This window comes from Pleurodeles waltl, chromosome 4_2 (genome assembly GCF_031143425.1).
Source record: "Pleurodeles waltl isolate 20211129_DDA chromosome 4_2, aPleWal1.hap1.20221129, whole genome shotgun sequence".
Taxonomy (NCBI): Eukaryota; Metazoa; Chordata; class Amphibia; order Caudata; family Salamandridae; genus Pleurodeles; species Pleurodeles waltl.
In genome coordinates this window covers 880,513,410-880,524,110 of record NC_090443.1, presented here as the reverse complement: position 1 = coordinate 880,524,110, position 10,701 = coordinate 880,513,410, and the positions used below count along the sequence as shown (strand labels likewise).

The window sequence follows — 10,701 nt, the reverse complement described above, 5'->3', positions numbered from 1 at the left end:
GCAAATAGCAAAGACATTCCTCAAAAGCAGCCCAGAAATACTGCTAAAGATCCGGTAGAGCCCATCCACCCTTTCCTGTGGTGCTGTCAGCCATTTAATGGCTAATCTGGCTCTCTGATAGCCCCAGTAAAGCTGTCCATAGAAGAACCTAAGGGCCAGATTTAAGAAAAGTGGCACTTCATTACATGTGGCATCACTTTTCTTGCGCCCCCTTGTGCCTCCCCAAACCGCCACCATGTGTCTCCCGTATTTAGTATACAGCGCACCATTGCGCAGGGTAGCGGCAACAGCAGCAGAATTTCTGACGCTATTGGTGTACTGTTCAGGGTTAGCACCAAAATGTTGGTGCTAACCCTTAACAGTACATAGGGGCCTAGTGAAAACAATGGCAAGTCCCCTTTTAACGCCTGCTCTAAGCAGGCATTAAAAATGCTGAAAACAATGGCACAAAGAAATATTTTTGATTTCTTTGTGCCATTTTTTCAGCCCCCCTAACAGGTGAACGCCCCCCTTGCATACATTATGCCTGGCGCATGCAAAATGTGGTGCAAGGGGTTACAAAGTGGCTCAATGAATAAATTGTGTTACTTTGTAAATATGGCACAGTGATTTTGACCCCGTTGGGCCACATTAGCGTAAATCAAATGATGCAAATGTGGCGCAAGGGGCTCTTAAATATGCGCCTTAATATGAAGTTAGGAACCCAAAGTGGAATAGCACAAAATAAGTAGCGAAACTTGGGGAACACATTCTTTTTAAGGATGTGACCTCTTTCAATTAGAGATATTTGTCATGGATCCCAGTTCCATTAGTGAAATAGATTTGGAGAGTAAAGCCCCATAATTAACTTTTATGACTTCTACCATACTGCTTGAAATTCCAATGCCCAGGCAGTTTACCGAAGGAGTCACTCAATGATCTTGAACTGTTATAAGGTGAATCAATATAATTTGTGTAATATTCATATTCAATTAATATCCAGATATCTTACCAAAATCAAGTGCCTTCTGTTTGATAACGGATGGGTGCCCCGTTTGAAAACCTCTGATGCTTCTCCTTAGATAAGTCCCTGGACTTAAGGATCTTAATATAGGCAGTGAACACAATTCTTATATTTCATACCACACCCCACACCAGTCAATAATAACAGCCAAACGATATGGCCACAAGATCTATCAAATGCCTTCTCTGCACTGAGAAGGATCATACAAGCTGGTTTATGCAAGGTATTTACCACATTTCCCCCTGCAGTGAACCCTCAACCCTTCCCACACTTTTTCCTCGTACCTCCACGCAATACCCACCCTGCTCATCAAGCCCCACCCTGAGAGGCTCAAACCCTGGGGTAAGAACCCCACAACTTACCATCACGGAAGGATGGCTATACACCACTTGTCACTGACTTAGGAAGATACAACCAGTTCAGACATTAAAGTAAATACCTAGTTGATAAAGTGCCACCTCCCTGTGCCCCCTGGGTATTTATACACTGAAGGAAGGTGATTTACCAACCTGAAGACCCCACAATCCCATGATACATAATTGGTAAAGTGCCTGACTCGAGAAACCAGCACCTCCGACTGACATCTGAAAATCTTGAAGAATACAATTATCTAATCCGAGATAAGTAGCCAGAAGCCTTATGTTGCCACTTTCAATCTCCTTCTAGCCCGCATCTTGGTCACCCTCCCTTCACATCACATATATTACATAAAGGAACCCAGCTAGAGGACTTTCGCTTTTAGTCTGCCCCAGTCATATTTAGTGAGATTTAGAAACACAGTTGATAGTCCTAGATGTCTCTTGATCCCCAGTGGTCACTTTGTTCTGAGTGTCTGAGAAACAGATAACTTTAGTGCTATATGCTGATTACTAAACAATACATTGATTTTATTTATTGTGTTTTGTATAGTATGAACATGTGCTTCCCGCTCATATATTCATATTTTTTCTCATAATATGCAGATTCTCTTCTGTGTTTTCACATTCAGAAAAGTAGATATTCTCCTGTGAATCTTAACATGCTGTGTAAAGAGTCAAGAGGGACACTTTCTCACAGTCATCCTGTGAATAGTACAAACAGGACTCAGTTCTTTCTCAGGCAGAGAGGTCCATATGCTTAGATCCAAAGAGTATTGGCTGATGACCTAGCTGTCTTTTGCCCTGGCCGACCCGAAGCAAATAGGTATGGAATGAAGTATCCACCTCTCATAATGGCAGACCTTGGAGATGCCAATTTGATAATGTTGAGAAACTCTTTAGGAGGGGGAATTGTTGAACATATCATGTTACCTCTTTTCATATAATTCACATTTGTTCATTCTCTGCTGCAATTGTAATTTATGATAATTGCTAGTAAAATCCTTCCCATGCTCTGCACTAGTTTGATGACTGATATAGGCCTATAATAATACTATTAATCCAGACTTATTTTGTGTGGACTATCTTGCTTGAAAAAGAAGAATCATTGATACTCTTCACTTGCCTTCAACATATCTCCACGCAGAAGATGTCATGACTGAAGAATGCCGGTCAATGATGTCAACACACACCCAACTGACCTCTAACCTACATTACCCCCTTTTTTCCCAGACACTGTACCACACATTGTGGCACCCCGGACAGACTTAATAAAACTACACAATAAATGTAATACAGAACTCAAGGTGTCACGATTTTTATACAGCAAGCAATAAATCCTCAAAGGACATGAGTGAAACAGAGAGAGAAATATATTGCAAACTTTTAATTTATTTAATTATTCAAACGAATGCACAGTGCTTTGCCTCTTGATTATTCCGTATTATACAACAAAAACTATGAAAAGATTTGTATTACAGAAAAACAGATGAAAAAATATATGTTTTTCAATCCATTTTGTAAGAACAAAGCTTTAAGGCAAACGTTACAAAAAGCAGGATTGGTGAAAACATGACAGCATGAACTTGAAGTGCACAGTGAGATGTTCATTAGAAACTTCACAAAACACTTCAGACATTATGTAGGTCCTTGCACGTTGATGGTGGTCACAGTTGCCATAAAACATCTCTGGAAAAGTCGATCAGGGTCCTGGGGTTGATTATCGCAGTCCAGTTTATGGTTAAAAAAATGTCTCCTAAAACCATTGGGTCCTGTTGACTGGCTGGATCTGCTGGTACCCTCCAAGGAATTCTGCTCTGTAACTAGAACATAAAACATTGGTTTAGTTATACAGATAACAATATGCACCACCTCTCTCCAGTTAACTAAATAGAAACAAGTAAAACTGGCAGAGATTTACATTGACATGCGCTGCGGTATCCTGATTAGTTTTCATAACATATATACATTTCGCTCATTCTCTTATTTAAAAGAAGTGTGCTATTTTTCAGAGCTTGTGGTAATTCACAGCGTACTCTACGTCTGATTTCACGGAAATGTGTGCCGTTAATTTCTGCCATACAGCGTTGTTTACACTTCCACACAATGTTTGTCCAGACATCTTGCATGGCATAAGCATGATATCTATATGCGGATTTTATGCACAACGAACAGCCTACAATATAGCTGATTTCTGCAGACATGTTGCAAGTCCGTTTAAATGACATACAACATATTGTTTCATAATATACGAGAATATATAAATTCACATAAAAAACACATTTTAAACGTACAAAACCGAGTTACCTTAAGTAACTATAACTCGTGCCCTAAGGTAACTATAACTCATGCCCCCGCCGTGTACAGTTTTTTCGTCAAATGTTTTACTACAAATATTACATATATATTACCAATAATATCAAAGATGTCATGAGTGCCGTAATTTGTGAGGTATTAGCAGTGCATGGCGAGAGCACCGAGTTATAGTTACCTAAGGGCACTTATAGTTACTTGAGATAACTCTAAATATAACAATTGAGTTTCTATGGTTTTGTACATTTAAAATCTGAGCCCAGCTATAACGTCCCTGTAATTTTGGGCTCTTTTTAGTGAATTTCTGTTTTTTTTCAATTCTATTTCCTAACTATAACGTCCCTGTAGCCTTTGTTTTTTTTAGTGAATTTCTATGGGTTTTTTTATTACGTAAAGTAATTTTCATTACTATATGTTAAACTAACCACTGGCAAATGGCCTCAGGGCCTAGCCTGTGGCCTGACCCTGCAGCCAACCCCCTAAAACCATCCAACTGTGCATGGTGTGGTTGGCCACAGGGCCTTTTCTGCCCCAGTCCTGGTGGCCAATCCCCCTAATCACGCGACCCCACGCTGCTCACGGCCCAACATGACTGCCAACACTTCCTTGTTGAAGTGTTGTCAACCAATCAGATCTCAGCACGAGATTGGGAGGGTTCACAGAGCCTTCACTTCCTTATTTATACAAAGTTGGATTTTCTTTAATCCTTCAAAAACTACTGAATGGATTTACACCAAATAACAACAAGGTTGCTCTATGGACCAAAAGCTACCTTTCTGCCACATTTGGTCTAATTCCATCCAGTGGTTCGGGAGGTATTGCTGTTAAAAGTCCCTATGGAAAAAGTCATGAGGAAAAAGCATTTTGGGTTCCCCCTTTTCTTCTGCCCCTGCCTGATCCGTCACCCTGAAACTTTTCAGACAGCAGCTGACATGAGCGTCAAAGGTTTGTTTAAAATGTCATGAAAATTCGTCAACGGGTGCCAAAGATATAGGCAAGTCAAAAATTGCTTTCTCTACAGAAACTAGGTCTTAACTATAACTACCTAGTGGGGACTGCCACTAGGTGAAACATATATCTATAGCAATATATATATATATATATATATATATATATATATATATATATATATATATATATATATATATATATATGTATATATGACCTAGTTTTTCCATAGGAAAACAGTTTTTTTCATTTTGCTAATAACTTTGCCGCCATTTGCTGATTATTCACAAAATGTTTCAAAACTAGTTTGACACACTTCAGCTGCAGTTTTAAAAGTTTCAGAGTGATTCGTCAAGTGTGGCCCGATAAAAAGGGAGGGGTCTCAAAACACGTTTTCCCCATGCAATTTCCTATAGGAATTTTAGACACAACTGAAGCCCGAACCGAAGTACATAATTTACCAGATTAGGCAGAATGCTAGATCTTGGTCTAGAAAGATCCCTTTTTGTAATTTTGTGTAAATCTGTTCAGTAATTTTGGAGTTATTAAAGAAAAAAGATTTATGTATATCTAGAGACACGGATCTGCCACAGATCCTCTGCGCATTGAGGTGGATTCACATATCCATGCACCAACAGCAACGCCATGATTGGCCGGCTGCAACCTGACAGGAAAGTTGCGGCTGCCATTTTGTTGACTGGGAATAGGTTATCAGCGGGGAAACTAAAATGTAAAAGTGATACAAGGAATCAGGGTAGAGGTACCCTGACCTCATGGCACTGATGGAGGGGTCTGTGAGGGACCCCTCAAGGGCAAGAAATTGTCCAAAAATATTTTTCTGTGGGCAGGAGGATCCACGGATCCACCCAGATCTTCACGGATTTGGGGGAATACACAGATCCTGAACACACACCCACTTACACGCCCACACAACCTCTCACACACAAATTCACAGATCCACAAAACCTCTCACACACCCACACACTGACCCACACAGCTCACACACAAATTTGTGCAACCACACAACCACTTTCACACTCACACAACCACTCACACACCTACACAACTACTCACACACAGGTACAGCTACTCAAATACCCTCTCACAGGCCCATAAAACCAGTCACACACTCATTCATGGACCCACACAGCCACTCACACACCCAATAAGACAACCACTCACACGCACTCACACACCCACAAAACCACTCACACACACACTCACAGACCCATGCAGCCACTGACACACTGACTTACACACCTACAAACCACTCACACACCCGTACTACTACTCAGACACACTCACAGACCCACAGATCCACTCACACATACACACACTGACAGAGCCACACAGCACTCACACACCCACTCACTCACACAACTACTTGTATACCCACACAACCACTCACATACCTACTCGCTCACCCATACAGCTACTCACAGCCCCACTCGCAGACCAACAAAATCACTCACACACTCACTCACAGACCCACACAGCCACTCACTCCCCTCACACACCAACACACACTCACACACCCACTTACACACCCAATTACAGACCCACACAACCACTCACATACCCACACAGCTGCTCACAATTACTCACATACCCACAGAGCCACTTTCACATCCACTGACAGACCCACACAGCCAGTCACACACATACACACCCACCACACACTCATACACCCACTAACACACCCACACAATCACTCACATATACTCTCATACCCATGTTACAGGGACGTAATAGTTAGGAAATAGCATTACAAATCCTAGAAATTCACTGAAAAAAACAAAGGTTACGGGTACATTATAATTAGGAAATGCAATTTAAAAAACCCTAGAAATTCACAGAAAAAAAAAATTGACGCATAAAAAAACACAGAAATTCAGCAGTTATAGTTATCTCTAGTAACTATAACTTGTGCCCTATGATAACTATAACTCTTGCCCTCGCCATGCACTGCTAATTACCAAACATATTACATCACTCATGACATCTTCTATGACACCGATCGATAATATCACTGCAACATATGCTGTAACATTATTGATAAGAAAACTGTGCATGGTGGGGATGCAAGTTATAGATTCCTTAGGGCATCAGTTACAGTGATTTGGTGTAAATCCATTCAGCAGTTTTTGAGAAACTAAGGGTAAAAAATAATTGTATGTTTTGTCAGTTGAGCTCGCGAGAGTGAGTTTAAAAATGTAACATTCTGATTGGCCTTGAGAGCTTTAAATCATCTGCGGCGTACCCCAGGGATCGTCCCTGAGCCTGACCCTCTTTAGCGTCTACATGGCTCAGCTCACAAACATCGTCAAATAACCACCTCAACTTCGTCTCATACACAGATGACACCCAGCTGATCCTCTCCCTCAACAAGGATCCCTCCACCGCCAAAACCAACCTCCACGAAGGAATGAAGGCCATCACCGGATGGATGAAGAACAGCTGCCTGAAACTGAATTCTGACAAAACTGCGGTCCTCATCCTTGGCTCCACCCCCTTCGCCTGGGAAACCTCCTGGTGACCTGCCACAATGGGAACTGCACCAACGCCCACCGACCACGCACGGAACCTGGGATTCATCCTGGACTCATCGCTGTCAATGACCCAGCAACTCAACGCCGTCTCCTCCTCCTGCTTCAACACCCTCCACATGCTTTGGAAGATCTACAAATGGATCCCAACTGGAACCAATAGGACGGTCACCCAAGCCCTTATAAGCAGCAGACTGGACTATGGCAACACCCTCTCTACGCAGGAACCATGGCCAAACTCCAGAAAAGACTGCAATGCATACAGAACGCTTCCACATGCTTCATCCTGGACATCCACCGCCACATCACAGCCCACCTGAGGGACCTGCACTGGCTCCCCATCAACAAGAGAATCACGTTCAAACTCCTCACCCATGCTCACAAGGCATTGCACAACACTGGACCAGAATACCTCAACAGACGGCTCCCCTTCTACACCCTGACTTGACAGCTTCGCTCCGCTGACCTTGCCCTCGCCACCATCAAAATCAGCCACAGAACGACTGCCTGTGGCAGATCATTCTCCCACCTCGCCAACAAGACGTGGAACACTCTTCCCACCCACTAGCGACAGACATAGGACCTACTTACCTTCAGGAGACACCTCAAGACTTGGCTGTTGGAGCAGTAGCAGCCCCCCCAGCACCTTGAGACATGTGAGTAGTGCACTTTACAAATGCCTTGATTGATTCATTGATTTTTCCGGGGCCTTCCCACTTGTTGGGGAGTCAGACTCCTGTAAGTGTTCTGATAGGCTGCCAGCAACATGAGAAAAATGTTGCTGGCAGCCAGAACAGGTCTCTGGGACTTAGTCCCCTGCCCTGAAGTTGTAAAAAGAATGGTATATGGGGCAAGGTAGGGATGCACTCACCCACTAGTCCCCATGATAGAAACCCAGAAGGCCCTCACTGGTGCCAAAAAGGGAAAACAAAATGGCAAAAAAATGTGTGATTCTTCAAGACTCTAAATGGGATTTAAAGGGATAATGCCCTGGGGAGCCTACCCTGGGGTTGTGTTTATAAAGGGGAGGGGAGCTCCTAGAGACCCTGGGAAGCTCACCCTTGGTGCCAAAAATCTAATTTTATGAGGTGGAGGATGAGCAGCTCCTCTCCTTGAGCCATTATCCACCCCAGGAAGCGTAACACCGAAGCCGATATTATTATTCATGGGGAGTGGGCCAAGCGGCCCCTCCTTCCCATGCCCGAATAGGCCCCGGGGAGCCCACCCTGGGGCCGGTTTCTTAAAGAGAGGAGGATAGCACACCTCTCCCTCCCTAAGCCATTACTAGTCCCTGGGATCCCATCATGCAGGGCTGGCTCACAGGCTAGGTCTAGGGAGCCCAACTCTGGGACACAGTGGTTTTCTTGCACGCAGCAGAGCAGGCAGGGAAATCTGTACTCTCTCTCCTCCCAAGCAGGATCAAACACTAAGTCCACTACCAGCTGCATGCTTCTGCCTGCTGGAGAGAGGACTTTAGATCTGAAGTGATGCGGGCAGAGAAACAGGTCTAAATATTGCTCTTGCCCGCAGCATTGTGCTCCCCGCGAGTGGGGCAATATCAGGCTCCCACTTCAAGCACCAATGACAGTGTGGTGGGTGCCCTGTTTAGGTACAAGGGCACCCATCTTTCTTTTGGTGGGCCATGACGGATGAGATCACAGGTGGCCAAAATCAGCTTGAGGAAGGTTTCTGCATTCCCCCCACCCTTTGAATAGGTTGCTGGGCCTTAGGGGATGGGTCCCCGGGGCCGAAATCAGCCTGGGGAGGGTAGTCACTTGCTCCCTCTCCATGAAAGTTGCATGGGGCCACAGGGGATAGGGTCCATTGGGGCCAAAATCACCTCAGGTGACCACAGGCTTCCCTACAAATATCAGCAGGCCATATGGGATGGTGGTCTCTTAGGCTGAAACCAACCAGGGGAGGGGGCCCACATGACCTTTCCTTAAACCTGCACTGAGCCCCAGGTAAACGGGCCCCAGGGCTGAAATCGGGCTGGAAAGGGGGGCCACATGCCCCCACCCCTTGGATAAGTTGCCCAGCCTGGGAGATGGAGACCCTGGGCCACAATCACCTGGGGAGGGAGTACTGCATGCCTCCCTCTCCATAAAAATTGCTCCGGGCCACAGAAGATTTTGACTCAGGGGCTGAAATCAGCCTTGGGAGGGTGTTGCGTGCCCCCCTCACCATAACATTTGCAATAGGCCCTAGGGGATGGGGTGCCCAAGGCTGAAATTGGTTAGGGGAGGTGGGCATATGACCCAACCTCGAACAAGCATGCCGGGCTCCAGGGAATGGGGTCACCAGGGCTGAGATCAGCCTGAAGAGGGGGCCCATGGGCACCAAGCAAACATAAAAAAAGTAGATTCACAGCATTGTCCCCTAAATGACTCTGCCAAAATCAGAATGGTGTGGATATAGCACGCTCTGTGGCACTTTTAATCCCAACTGGGTTTTTATCACAAATGTAAAGCAAGCTGGAACAGAATATTTATTTTTGATTTCCCTTCCAGCACTAAACTTAATTTGTTTACTAAACTTTATTTGCTAGCACTGCTTTGCATCAAAGGGGCAGACGTGAGTGCTCCCATGCAGCCACTTATGGTTTTTTAAACAAAACCCTATTTACTATCACTTATAGGCAGGGCTTTCTGACAGTTAAGCCAAGAGATTACCAATGTTTGCTGCAATGCTTCCCAACAGCCAAAGTTGTTTAGCTGTGTTGCATCAATGACAAAACAGTGTCATATCAACAATAATATAGCACTGTTTTACTTCCCCCCTGTGCTGGTGCACTTTTGACAGCCATGCACAAAGTCAGATTCTCCTGCACAATAGTGCAAGGGTGTGAGTGTTCTGTTAAGCATGGGTTTTGTTCTGGAAGGGAACGCTTACAGTACAAATGCTACGATTTAATAGTTTTTATGTGTGCAGTATAATCCAGTACAAATGCAAAGTTTGAAAAGGTTTGAGAAAAGAAAACTTTTTTCAAACCTTATGCCTGTCTCAAGAAGGCAACTATCTTTAGCACGAATCCCTGTTTGTCAATTTCTGTAAGCAGAAATTTACTTCAAAACCAATGGATAGTTGAATGGGGACACGCATGTGCTACCCATAGAATGCTCCCTTGATGCAAAGTAGCACAACGTAGACCAGAGCGCTGCTTTAAGTTATGTTATGTTACTTTAGGCACTTTCCAGCTCAAATCAGGATTTGCGTTGGCAAGTAAATCCCTACTCAACATTTTGGGCTGGGTTTGGTCACCTTTATGATGCAAACTCCCTTTGAGGCTGACGTTAAAAAGGAGAAAAGTGGTGGAGGTCTTACTGCTGCGGGCCCGTAGTAAAGAGACCCATATTATGACTTTGGTGGTTTGGCCGAAGCCAAAACTCCGAAACGCTGCTCGTACCGCCAGCGCGGTCGGACTGCCGTCCCGGAGGTGAGCACCCCTGGGCCAGCGATAGCTGTAATAAAAATAACAATACGGTCTTATGACTCGGCATACCGCCTGCATTTTTGTGGCAATCTCCATTACTGT

At 44.3% G+C, this 10,701-nt stretch overlaps 1 protein-coding gene across 1 annotated transcript in view; it reads right to left on the bottom strand.

The window, feature by feature from the left end:
• Window positions 1–2,739: 2,739 nt before the first annotated feature.
• Window positions 2,740–10,701, bottom strand: part of SHISAL2A (shisa like 2A) — a 354,318-nt gene continuing 346,356 nt past the window's right edge. Inside the window, exon 3 of the mRNA XM_069232659.1 lies at window positions 2,740–3,182. Within this exon, the coding sequence (XP_069088760.1) occupies window positions 2,998–3,182 (185 nt within the window). The 3' untranslated portion in view covers window positions 2,740–2,997. The remainder of the gene's footprint in view (window positions 3,183–10,701) is intronic.